The sequence below is a fragment of the Dunckerocampus dactyliophorus genome, chromosome 14 (genome assembly GCF_027744805.1).
Source record: "Dunckerocampus dactyliophorus isolate RoL2022-P2 chromosome 14, RoL_Ddac_1.1, whole genome shotgun sequence".
NCBI lineage: Eukaryota > Metazoa > Chordata > Actinopteri > Syngnathiformes > Syngnathidae > Dunckerocampus > Dunckerocampus dactyliophorus.
Window position 1 is genome coordinate 26281223 of NC_072832.1, and position 20860 is coordinate 26302082.

At 42.6% G+C, this 20860-nt stretch overlaps 2 protein-coding genes across 4 annotated transcripts; one reads left to right on the plus strand and one right to left on the minus strand.

Moving 5' to 3' along the window:
- Positions 1–1366: 1366 nt before the first annotated feature.
- LOC129194058 (runt-related transcription factor 3-like) lies at positions 1367–7882 on the minus strand. Its single transcript, XM_054798956.1, has 6 exons — positions 7794–7882; positions 3675–3865; positions 3431–3590; positions 1901–2005; positions 1768–1827; positions 1367–1698 (listed from the first exon to the last, which is right to left on the minus strand). Exons 2-6 carry the CDS (start codon positions 3855–3857, stop codon positions 1367–1369), a joined length of 840 nt encoding a protein of 279 aa, XP_054654931.1. The 5' UTR covers positions 3858–3865; positions 7794–7882.
- On the plus strand, positions 4481–14358 carry supt3h (SPT3 homolog, SAGA and STAGA complex component). 3 transcript variants are annotated; one of them, XM_054798953.1, is made up of 12 exons: positions 4481–4531; positions 5089–5205; positions 8173–8257; positions 11525–11611; positions 11673–11769; positions 11835–11968; positions 12036–12111; positions 12583–12695; positions 13467–13571; positions 13681–13809; positions 13893–13982; positions 14052–14356. In XM_054798953.1, the coding sequence occupies exons 2-12, from the start codon at positions 5126–5128 to the stop codon at positions 14091–14093; spliced, it is 1038 nt and encodes a 345-aa protein (XP_054654928.1). In that variant the 5' UTR covers positions 4481–4531; positions 5089–5125; the 3' UTR covers positions 14094–14356. The 3 variants fall into 3 exon arrangements, with proteins under 3 accessions (XP_054654928.1, XP_054654929.1, XP_054654930.1); XM_054798954.1 differs by lacking the exon at positions 4481–4531 and adding an exon at positions 4542–5014 and having other exon boundaries at positions 14052–14357; XM_054798955.1 differs by lacking the exons at positions 4481–4531; positions 8173–8257 and having other exon boundaries at positions 14052–14358.
- Positions 14359–20860: the final 6502 nt, after the last annotated feature.

Below are 20860 nucleotides of genomic sequence, written 5' to 3' on the forward strand. Positions count from 1 at the left end.
CTTTATAACCTTTTCCACACTGATATCTCAATTAACTTCCTTACACGGAACACCCAGGCAAACACTGTAAGCCTGCTAACCCGCTCTGCTCTGTTCGCTGTTGGCATGTACTGTATGGCTCCCAAGAAATGTTTGTTGGGGTGTTCCTAAAGAGGCAAGCATCAGGCAGAAGTGGTTGGAGTTGCTGATTCCCGGCTAGCAAGAGAAAAATACTGTATACTCATCAATACTGTATACTAATACGAAGCCAGACTATCCGCCAAACTGTTGCTGAAGTCCGACGCCTTTCCAACGTTACTTTGTCACGTTGAAGAGTCAGAAGAGCAAGCTTTAAGTAACAATTTCTCTGTCCTAACTGTTTATTTTGTGTAAGTAATGTGACAAAAAGGGGTTCGGCAGCTGTCTGGAAGTCCTCGGGAGCACTTGGGAGTGTGACCAATCTCAGCAGAGTGGAATTGGTGGGGGTGTACCTGGAGGAGGGTGGGATAAATTCCACAGACAGTTTGTGGGGGAGGCAGGAAACACTACAGGAAGAGGTGCAGAGTCTGGAAGATCTAGAAAGCTTTTTCTGTTTGGGTTATGATGTGTAGCTGCTCTATACCAGTCCAGAACTCAATACTTAGGCCTGAAAATTAGTATAATAGGTCTCCTTTAAGCATAAAAGAACTTAACATGTTGTTCCAATAGTTAAAAATGTTTTGTTGAATATTATTTGTGATAGTGTTTAAGTGTATGCATAAGATGTGTTTCGGCTAGCTGCACAAGGTATTTGTAATAATTGTATTGCACTAACTGTATACATTTCTTCGAGGGAAAGGCTTCTTGAGACATCATCTGTACTTCTGTGAAGAAGGTGTCGGACGTTTCGCTCCTCATCCGAAGAGCTTCGTCAGCGAACTCTGACGCTGACGAAGCTCTTCGGATGAGGAGCGAAACGTCCGATACCTTCTTCACAGAAGTACAGACAACTTCTGTACGACTGAGAGCCTACACAGACGCACCCGTCTTTAAGGAGCCGTGCCAGTGTTGTCATTTTGGGGCCACACAGTCTTTTGTCTTTACATTGTGCCTTCTTGCTTTTCATTTTTTGTTTAATTTCCACAGTGTGCACTTTGGACACCCCTGGCTTAAGGCATCAATAAAAAATAAATCAGAAAAAAATATTATTCATATTCCAGTGTAAAATGAGTGACATACTATATTTAGTATTTTCTGATGAGTATTTTTTGTTAACATTTTCTAATAAATACTTGATAATTTATAGAACACAGGGATGTCTCTTCCTTTATTAATATTAAAGACACACAAATAAATTAAATAGAAATAAGTGACAGTAATTAGAGGTAAAAATAATCATTCAAGGAAATCAATAAGGCCTCCAGACAGGCTCCTCCGCTCTGAGGGAAAAACACGCCCCTTCAATGCTCAATGCTGCTGCCACCACACTGCTGTCCTCCCCTGCAGTCTGGATGGGTTGGTTCGGCCCGTAGTAAAGACTCCCAGGTGGGAATGGACCACTGTGGCTGAGTGGAGGGGGAGGAGCGGAGGCGTAGGAGGTGTAGGCAGCGGGTGGGGTGGCATATGAGAGGCCGGACAAGTGGTGCCTTCTGGGACTTGGCGTGAAGGAAGACGTCAGGGCGGCCATCTGACCAAACAAAGACGCCTCGCTGGCCCAGAAGGAGGACAGCGGTCTACAATCTGGAGGTGGACAACTTTAAAGAACGTGGAGGAGGACAAGTGAGCCGATGTTGTGACTCCGCCTCCTACCTGAAGACGCAAACCTGCAGCTGGAGGACCTAACGGCTCCCGCCTCTTTCTGACGCTGCCCTGAAAAAGAGAAACAATGGAATGTGAGCTTGCCGAACAACCTGGCTCCTTGTTTTCTCTGGCATCTACTGACGTCTGGGCAGCCGCGGGCCGTCCACGGTCACCTTGATGGCCCTGTGCAGCGTGGCCACCTGGGGGGGCGTGGTCAGCACGTTGATGCTGAGGGTGAAGCTCTTGCCTGAGAAGAAAGTACAGGATACTCTAGCTAATGGACTATTTTTTTGTGTGTATTAGTACGCTTAAAGTCATTTTAAGCATTCGTACGTGTGCTTTTACTTCAGTACGTCTTATTCAGGACTCCCGGCAGTATCAAAAATTGCAAAAATGGCTTAAGGGTTAATGTCTAATGCCACTTGTGGACAACCACCTTGTCAATTCTGCAGAATCTGATTTGATTTTTGCATTTTATGTCATAAAGTTGTTGCTTTATTTACCTTTAACTTTACTTGAGTAGGGGAGACTGGGGACGGTTGCAACAAGCCTTATTTGTCTAATCAGTAACATGCTAGAGTGATGACACTCAAACTGCACATGCTCAGTTAGACCCTCGACTCGCCAAAAAGAAAGCGGCCATATTGCGCATCTGGTCCAGCTTCTATCAAGACAAAGTTGTTTTGGAGGTATGAAAGTAGCTTTTTTCACAAGCTGTATTTTTGTCATACTATCCTAATATTTTGTATGAATTACTCCAAACCTACCTGGTTTGAATCACTGTTTTGTTGACTATTCAGCAACATTGCTTACATTTGTCAATGCCACTGTGGCTAGTTAGCACATGGTGTTTTGTCGTGACTGATACTGTCGTGACGGTTGCAACTGTTGCAACTGTCCCCATGCTAATATCGAAATAGACTCTGAAGAGGAAGAAGATGTCTGTTTTTTTTCTGTGAGGTAGCAGAAATGCTCTGGGTTCTGCAGAATTGTTCAGAAGCTGCTGGAATAGTTCACAAGACAGCAGATTTGTTGGGGAAGTCTTGCAGTTTTATTTTTTAAGCATTTGTGTGCCTTTAATTAAACTTAAAAATCAAACTTTATATTCACTGGAGTTTTAAAACAATGTGAATTTTGTTCACTAACACTGTTCACTGTTTGTTCACATGTTTAATAAATGTTTTTCGCACTCCAAATTATTCTATTCTTTTTGTCCCAAACTGAAATATTGAGTTTTTATAGCTTCCATAACATTTGCACATTAACTCAAAGTAGGCCTATGTTTTACACAAAACTAAACTTATTAAATACTTTAATATTCTATACTGTGGTTATTTAAAAAAAAGCATAAGATTTTGGTGAAATTTACTGTTTTTTGATATGTTGCAACCGTCCCTGATCGGTGTTGCAACTGTCCCCAGGTTTGGGGTCAGTTGCAACGTCTGAATTTTTTTATTCAAATAAATATTGTTATTGATATGTTACATGTAGCCATCTTTAAATGGTATGGGTATTTAGCAGACAGATGTAGCTTTACTATGGAAAGATTTGGTGTGCCTAGTCTGAATAATCTCTGAGTAATTGAGAGTAATGTAAAAAGTGTTACAACTGTCCCCAGTCTCCCCTACTATATTTTACAACTCTTCTTTAGTACGATTCTGCGTCTTCTAACCTCTGCCACTGCGGCCTATGAAGCGCAGGTCGTTGAAGTGGGCGTGTCCCTGCTTCATGGTGGTTGTGGCGTTACGCAGCTCGGCGCTGCTGTTGTCGTCATTGCCGGCCATCAGGGTGACCACCACGCCGTCTGGAACATCGCTGCTTAGAGACACCACCTGGAGGATGAAGGAAAGACTTGGATGGACTTAAAAATAAAAAAAAACGACACGTCACATGTTTAAAAGTAGGCGAGCGCTCACGGTGAAAGGTCTCGGCAGGGTCTTGTTGCACCTCCAGTGATGCGGCAGGCTGCTGCACAGGAAGTTGGGGCTGTCCGTCTGCACCAGGCCTCTTGGGGTCGCTGTGAGGCGTTCATGGAGAGACCACTGCTCCGCTTCCTCCAAGTGGGGGTTTGAGGACGATGGAGCAGGCCGACGTTTCATGTTAGCGTCTTCAGGACGGACAAAAGTTCTATTTTATTTTTATTCCATTTGTTTTCCATTCTAATGTTTTTGTAGTAAATGCACGTTTGCTTTATTTAAAGTGCAATACAAAAATGTAAAAAATACCATGGACTGCTATTCATATTATTTCTAAACAAATATGGACATGTTCCCAACTTGTAAATAACGTGTTTTTGATTGTTTATTTTTATTGGGTTGAGAGTGACCAGGGTTGGCCACGCCCACCACTGGCCACCCCATAGCTCCGCCACTGTTGTGTGCTGCAGTGAAATGCGTCCAAGCGGAAACAGCGGTTAGGATGAACTAATATTCTGCACCACAGAGCAGCGTTGCTGGAGAGTGTCCAGGGATGCCAAACTGATGTTCATTGTTTTTTGTAACAGTGACAAAGTTTGATTCTAACTGAACAATAACTTTGCCACTGAATAAAATTGTGTTTTGCCAAAAACGGCTGTGTAATATTTCCGTCTGTCCTGATCTCCTCGTCGGTGTAATTCCATAAAATTCACGCAACGATGTAATAAAACTGTACAGTGAACGAAAGAGCACATAAACTACAAGTACCACCATTCCTTACGTCCTTGTGTTTATTATGACGCCATCAATGCGCGCCGCAATTCAACATAAACGCCAGTGACGTTTGGCTACTTTTGGTGAGTTGTATTCGTTGATTCTGCTTTGTGACCTGTTCTTCCTGTCCTAACCTGTCTCTCTTTGTTTGTGGCGACATTGTCGTCTTTAAAATCCAAACAAAAAAACCGCAGTGTTTGAATAGAAGGGAACTGTGTGGTTTTATTCAGATTTTACTACCGGAGGGGAAGCAGTGTGGTCACGGCACCTGTCCTCTGTCTTTCTTTGTTGTTTTGTCTTAATACTGTTCTGCTATGTTGTTTATTTAGTCCTTAACTCATCTTATAATTCATTTCATGTTATTTATAAAGCACCAAACCACAACTAGCAAACTGCAGAAGTGATGCTAGGTCACTTTTCATAGGGAGCATGTTAATGTGGTGCAGGGGTGTCCTAAGTGTTTCGTATCGGCCAGGGGTATATTCTCCAATGACTAGTTTAGTCCAAACAGTATAAAATCCTCAACTCGAATTTTCTGGGAAACGTACTGTGGTAGTTTTATAGCTGTGAGTACTGTGGTAGTTATATACAGTAGCTGTGAATGTCATGCAGAACTTCTTGAAAATGTCTTTCACATTAGTGTCGATCAGAGTCTGTGATTGGACGAGAGCGGTCAGATGGCTGGCTCAGCGGTTGTTAGCAGTCGAGACCGACCAGCATCCAGGGCCAGCTTCATCACTGAGATACAGGGCATGATGTAAGACACACACACACACACACACACACACACTCACCCCTGTACGCCGACGGACTGCTCCCACTAAACAGACTGTTTGATGCCATGCTCACCTGTTTGATGAACAAAGGTTTAATGGCGCACAGGAAGTAAATCTGACTTAAACATGCACTCCAAAACACAAGGGGGCAGCATAAAGTTGACCCTTATTCATCCATCCATCCATTTTGTATCCCGCCTCTCCTCATTAGGGTCGCGGGGCTATCCCAGCTGACAGGCGGGGTAAACACCCTGGACTGGTCACCGGCCAATGGCAGGGCACATATAGACAAACAACCATTCACACTCACATTCATACCTATGGACTATTTAGAGTCTCCAATTTAACCTAGCATGCATGTTTTTGGAATGTGGGAGAAAACCCATGCAGGCACGGGGAGAACATGCAAACTCCACACAGAAGTGCCCAACGGAGATTTGAACCCACTAGACCACCGTGCGGCCCAAGTTGACCCTCATTGAAAGATGCCAACTTTACCATGAGCTATCTACAAGTTAGCTTTTGGGTCTTTTTAGACTCACTGCTGCCTCCTGTGGAAGTGAGTGGCACTACAAGGTGAGCTTTAAACCAGGGATTCTCAACTGGTGGGTTTTGGGTCGTGGAGCGGTTTTCGGTGGGTCGGCAGTCTTACCAGAAAAAAAATAATTGCGTAATGACCCGATGTCAATGAATGCGTCTTGCTTATGTACTACTTGCTTGCTACGCCACCACGAGTTGCGTGCCATGTTTAAGGGACATCAAGTGTGAACTTAACGTATGGAGAGAGCGTTTATTTCTGCTGGAGAAGAGCGTGCTACAAAGAGACGAGCATCTCACCGCTGCAGCTCACGTTAGTCATGTGTTGGTTGCGAACGAATCGTCTCTAAGAGCATTATAGTGAAATAAACGACTCTTTGAAATGAACAACAGCAGCCAGCTTGTGTCGTTGGGGGCCAATATGACGCCGATTAGTTTTAGATTTGTGGAGGCGTCTCTGTGTTCACACTGAGCAGGGGGAGGGGCGGGGTTGAACACACTATGGTGCTCTTAGAGCCGATTTGTTCGTGAGAAATTTGTATGAAGAGATTTGACCTATTTTGACTTAATATGTCCAGTGTGATTTGTTTTTGTATTTGTTTTGTATTTCATTTATAATGTAACACTATAATATATTTACACACACACACTTTGTTGAAATCAATTGTTAATTTGTGGATAGTACTGTTCCTGAGCAGGAAGAGGGCGGGTTCCACAGTGTTCCCTCTCTACATCGCTGTTCACGTTTCATGGATTTTTTAATTTTGCATGTTTTTTTGTTTTTAACAGCGTGTGAATGTGCATTGTGTTGTGCGTCCTTGTGGTGAGCGATCTTACCGTGCTCTGTTGTATGTGTCTGTTATTGTGTTTACTGCTGCTACCAGTAGAGGGTGTTGTGTACTCATGAGAGTTGAGGATGTGTGCAGCTGGAGTAAAGATGGCAGCCCGCTAAATATAGAACCCCGACAGCCCTGATTGGCTAAGGGAGAACCCGCCCATTGTGTTCTGATTGGCTGTAGACCATTGTCAATCAATCTCCATGCAGCAGTGCCGTGTTTCCTGTTTGCTAGCGATCATACAACACTGTTGTGTGATTGCTAGCACTGTGAGTCTGAACTCTGTATGTTTGCACGTTTTCTCCCCGACAAAACCCACAATATCGACGAAACGTTCTGCACCCAAAAGGCAGAGGAATCCAGCCATCACACAAAAAGTTGGACTTCTGGACAAACTGAAGGAAGGCAAAAGTTACGTGGCTGTAGGGCGCCATTACGGAATACTGTAAATGAATCAATGATACAAAAAAACGCTACAGCCGAACGATGCCAGGATGAGGCACCGTCAGAGGAGTGAAATATGCGTGAGTCGCTTAATAATTTCTTGTCCAACCTAGTAGGTTGATCATTAAAATTTAAATGAAATTTGAACTTAAGAGTGTTTTAAACAAGACAGAAAAGTGAGAAAATGTTAATGCCTGTCTGAGAAAAGTGTATAAAGTTTATAGTGAAGGGAGCCTCCAGCCTTCAGACATAAAAATTAAGCTGGCTACTTGGCAGATTTCACTTATTGTGGACTATTTTGGGAACCTTTCCCCGCTAACGCATACAACATAAAGTTGCGTAACAGGTCGTTTTAAATCCAAGATATTTAAGAAGTTAGGGTTGAAAAATGTATGCAATTTGGGTCGCCGATTGTCATTGACGGATGATGGTGGGCCTCGCAGCCAAACCAGTTGAGAACCACTGCTTTAAAAGCACCTTCTTGTTTTTTACCACTATTTAATTGACAACAATGTGAAAATACTGTAGTTGGGCCGCACACTGTTCTGGTAATTGAAGACGAATATTGCAATGTTTTTCATGATTTGTGAGTTAAAATCAGAAGCTTCTGTTCTGTGAATACTTCATTTGTATATGAAAGAAACTGGAATGGACGACATATTGTTACAATATTATTTGTGCATGCTTTTTGTCAGTACTAAAATAATGTATGCAAGTACACCACATGCTGTGTGTGAGTGCGTGTTACTCACCTTGCGAGGGGTGGGGGTGTTCTTGGTGGCCGGAGACACTGAAACCCAACTAAACCCCAAAACCTAAAAACCAAGCCTCAGCCCGTAGCCAAACTCTGAACCTGAGGCCAACCTGCCCGCAAGCCTCAAACCAAAACCCCTCTCTCTCTGAGCTGTGTGAGTGACGACCACAGCCAGCCAATCACAGCACAGAGGAGGCAGGCAGCAGGGAAAGATGAGGAATGATCTTTAGGATGTGGCGTGGTTTGTGCGGCTGTCGTGAAAGTGGTTACTACACCATGCAAATATGACCTTTCACCAAAATGGAGCTCAAAGTGTGTGTGTGTGTGTGTGTGTGTGTGTGTGTGTGTGTGTGTGTGTGTGTGTGTGTGTGTGTCAGGTTTGCTCTGGGAGATGCCCGTAGACCCTTGCATGAAACAGCAGCCCTGGTGGAGGACATTGTCCATACACAGCTCATCACCATGGTAACACACCCACACACCCACAAAAAATAATGACTTCAAAGGAAGTCATTTTCAATCGTCTTTACAAATTACGATATAAAAACTTCCAAATCTACAAAGAACTTGGTGCTCATGACACCAAAACACGTTAATCTTGTTATTTCCGGTGTGAACAGTACCTTTTGAAAGGCATATTTCCTGTTAAATGTGAGCTTGAATATTGAAGTGTTTACCATTTTAAAAAAAATATTGGTCAGTACTTCCGTGTCTGGAGGAGCAGCAGCAAGTGACACCTAAGCCAGACGGTCCATGCATGGAGGCCGTGTCAAATTCACCACTTCATTTCACTCCTTTTGGTGTTAAGAGCACTTTAAATGACGCACTAATGATGTCCAGGGCCCTATAAAATCCGTTTCATTTTCTCCTAAATTCCGTGTTTTCCTTTTACATTTTTTTCCATTTCTGTTTTTTACTTTTTACATTTATTTTATCACCATAGATTTTATCACCATTTGGTGTCAGTCAATAAAATGACAGTTAAATAAATGCAAAAGTAAAATGTATTCATGCAATACATCATTGGGCAATTTTGCCCAGTATTCCATAAATGGATGCAACTTTGATAACTTTTCATTGCTACAAAATCCACAGCAAACGATCATATCTGTGCTTGTGGTTAAAGAAGACATGGTTGCAGATGCAATTGTAATAGCTTTATTAATGAAAGATAACTTTCTTTATGATGTCCTTATTCTATTACCACTATTAGACAGGATGTGTGCCACCCTTATTTTGAAGGCCGGAAGTGTGATGCATGTTGAAAATGTGTTTTGACTCTTGCTAAGTCTGTCACGATAACAAATTTTGCTGATCGATAATCGTGCTAGAAATTATTGTCGATAATCCATTTTATCGCCAACATTTTTTGAGAGCATTTTTTTCATTATTGTCATGAGAGGTGTAATTCACATTTGAACCTCTAGATGGTACTCAAGTATAGTGTACCTGTGTGAGCCATGTTAGCTCGACACAGAAGTTGCCTGTATGTATTGTGGCGCTCACACGTCAGTGAGGAAGGGGTAACTACAGGTATTTTGTAAGCAATAGAGCTCAACATGAACTTACCAACCCCACTGAAATCACGGGAGCTCACCACTCAACATACCAGTCTTGCTCACGGTGTCATAAAACAAAGAGCTAAAACATCAGACAGCAACGCAATAGGTAGATAACAACAGACAAGCCACTGCCAATGAGTCATGCAGAACAATAATTAACAACTGTGTGAGCTCTAAACGTGTAATTAGCAGCCATTTACACCAACAGTCAACAAAGCACACTGGGAAACAGGAAGTGCTCCCAGCGACGCTACAGTATGTTGTTTAAAATGTGTGCCATGTAACCCTTTTGAATTGTTGCGTTTCTCTTGCAATGGAGCCAGCAACACTGTCTGTGAGCGCGCACCATTTTGCGCTCTTTTGTTTATTTTTGCCGAGCAAACGCCTCAGTAAGCGTTGACTGTCGGGACGATGGCTCCGCTGCCGGGCCCTCCATCGGTAGTTTTTTTTTTTTTTTCCTCGTTGAGAAAACTGTCCGTGTCGGTCGTCTGTGTTCATAACTGTTGCCAACTGAGCTATTTGAGTCCCTCTTGTAGCCGTGGCTGTCGTCCCTATTTCACACACAACTTGCACCAAGTCAGCGGCCATCCTAAAACGCTTGGTTACAGAAACAAGCTACAACGCTTGGTTACAGTAACAAGCTACAACGCTTGGTTACTGTAACAAGCTACAACGCTTGGTTACAGTAACAAGCTACAACGCTTGGTTACAGTAACAAGCTACAACGCTTGGTTACTGTAACAAGCTACAACGCTTGGTTACTGTAACAAGCACTAAAGCACGGCTCATACAGCCTGAGTGGCTTAGCCGCTAAACTAAGCGAGCCCAGCTAGCTTACACTGGCTATTGTTGTACGTGAAGCCGATGTTTCCAGTTGCCGCCTCGACATGTGTAGTTCCGGGGGATGTGCTAGTTAGTGTTTGTCAGGACATGCCGCTATGAACGAACGGAGCGGTCCGCCGGGGAAATACTTCAACGTTCCTTCTCCTCACGGTTGGAGCATTCCATTCACACTGTCAATTTCCGCAAGATTCCACATTTAACAGTAGATTCTGTTTTTATTGGCCAATTCTGCAGTTCCGTTAACGTAGAAATCACAGGGCCCGAGATGGCTTTGCGACTCCATGGTGCTTCCTTAGGCAGACAGTGGTACTGCAAGACAAGACTTAAAAATTCATCCAGTTAAGTTTTTATTTGAAAACGTTTTTGTGTGTGTGTGTGTGTGTGTGTGTGTGTGTTTTTACTGCACTAAATAGAAAATATTTTTTGTTTTTGAAAAACAAAAAAACTTGAAAGTCCTCAAGTTTAGTTTTAAAATGCTACACAAAATATAAAATACTAAACAAAAATATACACTCAACAAAAATATAAACGCAACACTTGTTTTTGCTCCCATTTTTTTATGAGATGAACTCAAAGATCTAAAACTTTTTCCACATACACAATATCACCATTTCTCTCAAATATTGGTGTCTAATCAGCATCTTGATATGCACATCTGTGAGGTAGGATGGATTATCTCAGCAAGGGAGAAGTGCACAGATTTAGACAGATTTGTGAACAATATTTGAGAGAAATGGTGATATTGTGTATGTGGAAAAAGTTTTAGGTCTTTGAGTTCATCTCATAAAAAATGGGAGCAAAAACAAAAGTGTTGCGTTTATATTTTTGTTGAGTGTAAATGAATAATAATTTAGTAGTCTAAATGTCAGCTTGTTTTATTTGTATGATGCACTCTGACATCTTGACCATAACTGATTTTCTACTACCACTATAATTTAAAGTAATTGTATTCCAATATATTGTTATTACACAGTGTTCCCTCGGTTATCACGGGGGATAGGGTCCCAAAATAGCAATGCAATAAGTGAAATCCACAAAGTAGCCAACTTTCTTTGTCGTTGAAGGGTTACGCTGATGTTGCACGAGTGTTGCAAAGCAGTCTGGAAGCTGTGTAGCTCTGGCAGAACCGGAAGAAAGTAACAATATGGGAAACCATTAGAACGGGAGGGTGCTGGGGAAGGCGGGCAAATATTGGAGTTTCCTGGTGAAATGGGTGGGTTGACAGATGTGATCCTGACTCACTGTTGGTCCTTGTAGAAGAGAGTGGCACTGCATGACACTTCCAGACAGTTGATTTGCGCTTTTGTGTGTTTGACGTATGGATCAGCTCCATCAGGCCAGCGAGGGGGCGACGCTACGTGGGTCAAGAGTCATCGCAGTGGAGGACATCCTGTTCCTGATGAGGAGAGACAAGGTAAACAACAACACAGAAAAAATAAAGAGACGTTGTCATTTGACTTTGTGTTGCGTGTCAGAGAAAGGTGTCCCGGCTATTGAAGTACCTCCAGTTCAGAGATTACAAATCCAAACTTCTTAAGACGCTGGAGGACGACGACACACAGCAGGACGCAGGTGAGCCTCCCGTTATTTTAAAATCTACAACTTTAAACGATGAACCAACGAGAGCTCTGTGGCAGGCTCTGTCGCCGGGGGCAACCAGCGGAGGCAGCGCTTGGCGCAGGACTACCTGGTGTGGCTGGACCACACGGGCGAGCTTCTGTCGCTGACTGACAGACAGGAAATGGACCCCGTCAAACAAGAGAGGCTGGAGGTCATCATCACGGCTTATCGTGTAGACACACTCAACAGCTCCTGAATGTTTTTATCTTCCTGTGCAGCGTATAGAGCGGAACACTCGAGCAATGGACCAGGCGCAGTACTCTGAATTCTGTGAGAGTCGACAGCTCAGCTTTGGTGAGTTAAAAAATATTCTTGTTGATAGTTGACGCTTAGGAATTACTATTATTATTAGTGTCACGATTTGTTTTAATAACGATTTGATTCGACAGGTTTCCTAATGTTGCAGCAGCACGCTGTATTGTTTCCACGCCACACTACAAATTGCATGTACACGGTCAATCCCGGGCAAAATTAACATATTTTGCATTCGATTTCAATTAAATTTCATCTGCAGATGATAAAGTGAATTTATATCCTACATAACTTTTATCTGGTCCTGAAGCTCCGATCCATGAGTTTGAAAGGCTTAAAGTTGGACTTCACTTTTCTGTACATGAATGAAAATACACCCGATATCATGTGAAAAAAAAAGGGACGGCAAGGGACGGCAAGCACTTCATTCATCCTGGGTGCATGTCTTTAAAGCCTCAAACCTTACATAATGTCTTGTGTAAAAATGTCAACATGCCATTGTCTTGTGTCCAGCCAAGAAAGCGTCCAAGTTTCGGGACTGGCTGGACTGCAGCAGCCTGGAGCTGAAACCAAACAGTGTTGCCATGGAGATCCTGGCCTACCTGGCCTATGAGACCGTCGCTCAGGTGACCACTTCTTTAATAGAAAGATACATCCAGACTCTATATTAGATGTACATAAAAATGCATATTTGTGATACTCTAAACCCTATAATATGCTCCTCAAAGTCATTAGACATCAAATTACACAACAAGAAACAATTCCTGGCAGACGGTACTCACAAAACAGGCAGTTACACGTCACGTCTTGTCAAAGCATCTTCTTGCTGGAAAATGTGAAGTGAATTGACTTGTGAGACAGCGCCCTCTGCTGGATTCACAGCTGCAGTACTCTTTTCCCCCTGCAGAGAGCACCGTCAAACCACTTTCCATTTTAAAAAAACAACCAAAAAAATAATTTTACTAGGGATGTCCTGATCAGGGTTTAATGCTGCCGATTCCGATACCGATCATCCAGGTCTGAAATCAACCGATATCGTTCACATGGTTTAATAAAAAAAAAAAAAAATGGGGGGAGTCAGGACAATTCCAAGGTCGCTTGACTGCCAGGTGACCCAAAAAATAGGAGAGTACTCATAAAATTACTAATTAATAAGGAGGGGGGGGGGCAAAAGGGTTTTTTTTTCCATGGGACTCCTGGCTACACTACTGGTAGTTAAACTCGACTTTTGCGATCAGCGTTGGAAGGCATTTATCGGCATATGCCGATCACGTGACTTTTCACGGAAATCGGCCGATACTGATGGGTGGCCGACAGATGGAAGCACCCTCTAATTTTGAGCATTTAAAGCAGAGATCTACTGTACTTATTTGACATGTTCATCTCTCCTCCTCCAGATTGTGGACCTGTCTCTGCTGGTGAAGCAGGAAATGGTGGCAAAGACCAATCCTGTCAGTCATGTGATCTCTGCCAGCCACATCCACTACAACACACACACCGAGGTACACACACACACACACACAGACACACACACACACACACACACTCTCTCTCTCTCTCCCCTCCACCTCTTTTTAAAAAGTAAATGACTGTTTTCCTTCTCCTTACTAGGTCAAGAAGGAAACAGACTCCCCTGAAGCCACACCCCCCTCCACTCCAGGCTCCTCCCACTCTTCCAAGCCCCTCCTCCAAGGTAATGGCAGTCTGGATGGTCGAGCACGGCAGCGGAAACGCAAGAAGGTTTGATTCCTAGATCTCTGCACGTACCGAATACCAAAAAAGTGAAGTTTGATGGCTTTAATGTGTTAAATTTGTTTTTTTAGAGCTGCCCGGCCTCAGTGGAACCTCCCAGCGGAGCCATCCAGCCTTGTCACATTCGAGAGGCCATCAGAAGATACCACTACAGACACACGGTAAGTACACACACTTGTTCTTGGAATTTGTGTCCTTTTAAACTCACTTGAATGTCTTCCTTCCATCAGAGTGCCTACAGGAGGAGTGGGATGGTCTTCCTCGTCTGCTGATGCTTCGACTGAAGACTCACTTCCACTCATTGGAGTTAAGAGTTAGTTAGTTCTTACAACAGGTAGCATTGCTCAAATAAACTTCATTGGTCACTAACACGGAGACATTGTCATTAACTGGGTACTTCAGAGCGCTGTTAGCTTTGGCATCTCTCGCCATGACTATCTTTCCGAATCGACTTCTCACTCTCGCTCCATCTGACGCCCCACGTCTTCCCGCAACACCTAAAAAACAAACATGGTTGATTCGAATTGCTTTCTTTTCAAGCATTCCAGTGATGCTGAGTGACTGACCTCAAGTCTTCTTGCTTCTTCAGCTGACTGAAGGTCTGCAGGTCTGTGGCCGCCTGCTCCACCTAGTGGACAAAACAAGTACAACAGATGATTGCTTTAGTGTTCACCTTTTTTCAGTTGGTATAAAAATATGTAAATGATCTTCTCTTTCTTTTCCTTCTTTCTTATCATCAGTAAACATGATCATTTGAAACATTTTATTCATGGTACTACTTTACAAATCCCTTCATGATAGTTTGCAATGGATGGCATCAATCTGTCAGCTACCACTGAGCAGTTTGAAGGTGAGTGAGTCGAGATTTCCGCATGCTTCAAGTCCGTTTCTTGGATCGAGGTGGGTAATCCAGTCTGCTTTTGTAATTTTTTTTAATTTTTTTACCACCCCTGTCCTGTCCAGCCTTTAAGGCAGATAGAATTGTAGATCTAAATGCCCTCAAGTGCTCAACAGATTTACTCTGCCAGGGAGAAGTGTGATATACACTTCCCCTGTTATACAGAATTTATTTAACTTTGATGCTTGTTACTAAGCAAATTTGGAACGACCGGAGCAGGAGGGGACAGAGAAGAAGAGAAAAGAAAACGATGGAGACAAAGATAGAGACAAAGACAACAGCAGCAACAACAATTGTGACAAGAACAGAACAACAGAAACATACAGGACTACATCAGCAAATAAATGTCTGTGACGACTATAAAGACCCTGACGGAAAGGACAAAATAATATCAACAACCACGATGACAATGCTGCATTGAAACAGTCACACATGATAGTAGTCATGAAATGATGAACTATGATAGTGATCACAATGACAATACTGCATTGAAACAGTCACACATAATAGTCATGAAAAGGTAATATTACTAATGATATAGGAACTACATGTACGTGTATACATATATACAGTATATGCGTATGTATGTAAATATGAGTTTGGATGCAGTAGTAATATTAAGCGAGGATAATTAATGAAAAAACTAATAAAAATGATATAATAAAACATAATGATAAATGTTATTTACCTTTGAAGAGGAGTGGTCGAGCATACTCGTGGTGGAGGAGGAGTTATTGAAAAAAAGGACAAATGGTCGTCGTCGTTAGACTCTTCTAAAAGAGGTAGTGTTCTGTGGGTGGTGTAGAATTAAGCAGGCCTATTAACTCTTTATAAACTTTAATCACACGCTCTGTCCAGGTTGTATCATCCAGCTACAATTTAGCTTTCCATTTAGCTTTCTTTCCCCAGGGCTTCCTGTACCTGTTGGTCCCATTAGCAGTGTCACAGTGCCCTCTACTGGTCAAGCATGTAGCAGTATAAATGATGGAGTTACAGTACTAAAAGGCAAAATACATGAAAAAATAGACCAGTCGGCTTGTGTTCGTATCTCCGAAAGTTTGCATGTCGGATGTTCGTAAGGTGGGGACCTAGTGTATATACACACAGTATATACAAAAACAAAGATGAGGATTTAAGATAGAATTGTATTATTGCAATTATGTTTTATTAAAGCTTCCATCCCAGTACTGACAGCATTTTGCTCAGTGTGAACAAAAGACCTTAAATTTAGTGTTAGCTGCCTGGTTTTTGTCAGAGCGCACGCACATTGCTGCAGAGACAGCGACAAATGATTTTATTTTAGATGATTTTTTAAAAGATACTGTGAAAAAAAGGTTGCTAGATGATGCAGGTGTAGGTGTTGTTTATACAGTGTATTTTGTATTTTATCAATGACAGTAATTACTGTCATTTGATGTCTTTTTAGTCCAGGTTCATGGACTGCACTGCCCTACGTGTGCTGCGCACCACGCAGACCACGTTGTTTTTCTACTGCCATACATGGTATGACCATAAATCCAATTTTGTTAACTTCAAGGCCACCTACACGGGAATCAGACCGAGAACAAGTAGCACCAGCAGCGATTGATGGTTTGTGTCACCACATGGTCACCACACCAATGGTTTGTGTCACCACAATCGGGTTGTTGTTGTGCAACTACTAGCCAATAGAAAAATAATACTTACAAGATAATACGATTACAGAAAATAACGTGCAACTGGGTTATACACAGTTTAGAGTTTCACTGAACCAACAGGTGTTCTGCAAAGACTTCAATTTCACTGACTCACGGGTACTCAACGTAGACCCAACTGATTAACTGATTCAAGGGTGCTCGACAAAGATTAGCGTGTCACTGACTCACGGGTACTCAACAAAGACTCAATTTTAATTGACTCACGCGTGCTTGACAAAAACTCGAGTTTCACCGACTCACAGGTACTCAATGAAGATTCAATTTTAACTGACTCAGATGTGCCTGACGAAGACTCGAGTTTCACTGACTTTACTCATCGAAGACTCAATTTAAACTCAATTTAAACCGATTCTAGGGTGGTCGCCAAAGACTCCAGTTTCATTGACTCACAAGTTCTCGGTGTAGATGCGAGTTTCACTGACTCACGGGTATTCAACAAAGACTCCATTTTAACTGACTCATGCAGGCGTGACGAAGAGTTGAGCTTTACTGACTCACGGGTACTCAGAGACTCAATTTAAACCAATTCAAGAGTGCTCGCCAAAGACTCCAGTTTCACTGACTCACGAGTGCCTGGTGTAGACACGAATTTCACTAACTCACAGGTTGCTCACCAAAGACTCCAGTTTCAATCACTCATGAGTGCTCGGCGTCAACGCAAATTTCACCAACTCACAGGTATTCAATGAAAACTCAAATTTAACTGACTCGTGTGCGTGACTCGCGCTTCACTGACTCACGAGTACTCAAAGACTCTATTTAAACTGATTGAACAGTGCTCGCCAAAGATTTGAGCTTCACTGACTCACAAGTGCTCAGTGTAGACGCGAGTTTCACTGACTCACGGGTGCTCCATGTCAATTCAATTTTAACTGACTCGAGGGGTGTCCGCCTAGAGTTTCAGTTACTCAAAGGTCCTCGATGTAGACTCAAGTTTCACTGACTAACGGGTATTCAAGGAAGAATCGATTTTAACTGATTCACAGGTACTCAACAAAGAGTCAATTTAAACTGATTCAAGGGTGCTCGACTAAGACCCGAGTCTCACGGACTCACGAGTGCTCAATGTAGGCTTGATTTTAACAGACTCACGGGTGCTCGAAAAAACTAGTTGAACTTCTTTGACTCACGGGTGCTCAATGTCAACTCGATTCTAACTGACTCTGGGTGTCTCGGCAGAGACCAGAGTTTCACCGACTAACGGGTATTCAACGAAAACTCGATTTTAACTGACTCACAGGAGCTCGACAAAGACTCAAGTTTCACTGTCTCCCGATGCGTGACAAAGACTTGTTTTTAACTGACTCACGGGTACTTGAAGAAGACTCATGAATTGCAAGATCGCATGTGCGAGATGACTCGAGTGGAGTTCCCGATTCATAAAGTCAGAGGAGGAATGGCGCTTCCCATCACTCCTATTAACCACAGAAATACTATTGAAGGTGGTGTTATTATATTTGAATTTGTTGTAGATGGATTTTGATATAATAATTAGTAAATGTATTTTAAAACATTTTTATTATTTTTTGAGGTCGCTGTAGAATGTGCAGGTGTACCTAATGTTGTGGCCTGTGATTGTGTATATAGGATAAATTAAAATTTCATTTCCCTTCACGCAAACAACAGTAGAAATTGTTAACTAAGGTCATTTTGGCTTGGACTTCATGTGTTATTTGTTATATATGAATTCATTTTTTGTGTAATATTTACTTCAACCTTTCATGTTAATTTTTTCACATTGTATTTTTTTCTTATTACGACATTATTAGTATTTTAATCTTTATAAACTTTGAGTGTATTGGCGGTCATGAGCTTGTGCGGGTGTACCCAATCCTGTGTCCTGTCCTGAGCTCCGAAAACCACCTCCAACCCTCATGACATTCCTGAAAGAAAAAAATCTTAACGCGCCTTGTAATGGGCTTTTTTGGGTTGTTTTTATCCGCTTCACCTTCACCCTGCAGGGACTTTACTACTTTGGACTCCCCGCTGGGTTCCCATGCTCGCTGTTTCCTGTGCAGATCAGCGAGATGAGCTGAGCTGATCCCTCTGATGCTCCTCTGCTCTGCCATTCTTTGTGGACGGAGATTGACCACCCCGGTGAGGAGCACCCCCTTTTAGAAGCTTGTATCTCAGTCCTGCGGCAAACACAAAAGCTCTTGCCTTCTCCTTCTGCTGCTCTTTTTTATTCCCTGATGGACGTTGACGGGGTCACTCAGGTACGTAGGATTTGTTTTAAAGCAGATTCCACAGATATTTGGCCATAGGAGCACATGATAGTTGATAGTCCTCATCTGCTTTCGCTCACATTCGTGTTGACCCTCGCCCCTCTAGATGTTGTAGGTCCAGAACCCCTAAGCTTTAAATCCTATTAGTCAGGGATTCTCTCAAGCATTATAAGTAGTTTTTTCCATTTTTTTAACTCATTGCATGATCACTCGCTACCGAAGACAAGATCACCACTTTTATTTATTAGTCAAATAAGCCAATCATGAATTTCCCCCCCAAAAAATGCATGACATAACTGGTACTTCCCCATGTCGGTCACAGTTACACAAGAAAAAACGTTTGTTTTTTTTTCCTACTCTGCAGAGCTCTGTGAGAGAGAGTCGGCATCAAATCCCGCACTTCCTCGGCGCTGTCGTCTCTCTCTCCTGCCACCTTGCGCTCAAGTGTGTTTGCCAATGAAATGTGGCAGGGTCCGGCCCGGGAGATAGAGGTTCAGACCCCCAGGTCGGAGGTCGCGTCACTCGCTGGGTGGGGGGAAAGGTTTGTGCGTCTGAGCGCAGGTCGGCATTTTCCTTGAGAAGTGGGAGTAACGTTTTTAGTGTGTGAACAGGGATTTTTTTGACAACTTTGTCATCTGTATACGACATTTCAAAAAAGTTTCCGAAAAAACCTTCCCAGTTTTTGAAAAAGACTGAAATTGAATTGACTCACGTGTGCTCCATGTAGACTCGAGTTTCACTGACTCACGGGTACTCACTGAAGACTCAATTTAAACTGACTCAAGGGTGCTCGATGTAGACTCAAGTTTCTGATTTCTTTTTTTTTTTTTGCATGTTTGTCACACTTAAATGTTTTAAATCATCAAACAAATTGAAATATTAGTCAATGACAACACAACTGAACACACAATGCAGTTTTTAAATGAAGGTCTTTATTTTTAACAGAGGAAAAAAATCCAAATCTACATGCCCCTGTGTGGAAAAAGTGATTGCCTCAGTTATAACTTAACTGAGATGAATTGAGATCTGTCAGTGTGGAAAAGGTTATAAAGCTGTTTCTAAAGCTTTGGGACTCCAGCCAACCACAGTGAGAGCCATTATCCACAAATGGGGAAAACATGGAACAGTGGTGAACCTTCCCAGGAGTGACCCACCAACCATAATGACCCCAAGAGTGCAGCGACGACTCATCTATCAGGTCACGAAAGACCCCACAAAAACATCCAAAGAACTGCAGGCCTCGCTTGCCTCAGTTAAGGTCAGTGTTCATGACTCCACCATAAGAAAGTCACTGGGCAAAAATGAGTTCCAAGACCAAAACCACTGCTGAACAAGAACATTAAGGCTCGTCTCAATTTTGCCAGAAAACATCTTGATGATCCCCAAGACCTTTGGGAAAATACTATGTGGTCTGATGAGACAAAAGTTGAACTTATTGGAAAGTGTGTGTCCCATTACATCTGGCATCAAAGTAACACCGCATTTCAGAAAAAGAACATCATACCAACAGTAAAATATGGTGGTGGTAGTGTGACGGTCTTGGGCTGTTTTGCTGCTTGAAGACTTGCTGTGATAAATGGAACCATGAATTCTGGTGAAGGAGAGTGTGCAGCCATCTGTTGGTGACCTCAAGCTGAAAGCAACTTGGGTTCTGCAGCAGGACAATGATCCAAAACACAGCAAGTCCACCTCTGAATGGCTGAAGACTTTGGAGTGGCCTAGTCCAAGTCCTGACCTGAATCCTATTGAGATGCTGTGGCATGACCTTATAAAGGTGCTTCATGCTGGAAAAGCCTCCAATGTGGCTGAATGACAACAATTCTGCAAAATTCCTCCCCAGCGCTGGAAGAGACTCATTGCAAGTTATCACAAACGCTTGATTGCAGTTGTTGCTGCTAAGGGGGCCCAACCAGTTATTAGCTTTAGGGGGCAATCACTTTTTCACACAGGGACATGTAGCTTTGGATGTTTTTCTCCCTTCATAATAAAAAGTTTCATTTAAAAACTGCCTTTTGTGTTGTTGTGTTGTCATTGACTAATATTTACATTTTTTGATGATCTGAAACATTTAAGTGTGACAAACATGCAAAAAAACTAAGAAATCAGGAAGGGGGCTAACACTTTTTCACCCCACTGTATGCTTGTATGGATTTCTCATCATCCGGATGCACAGAAACCAAAAAAATCCCCAATTAATTAGCTTTCCACATTCATCTTTC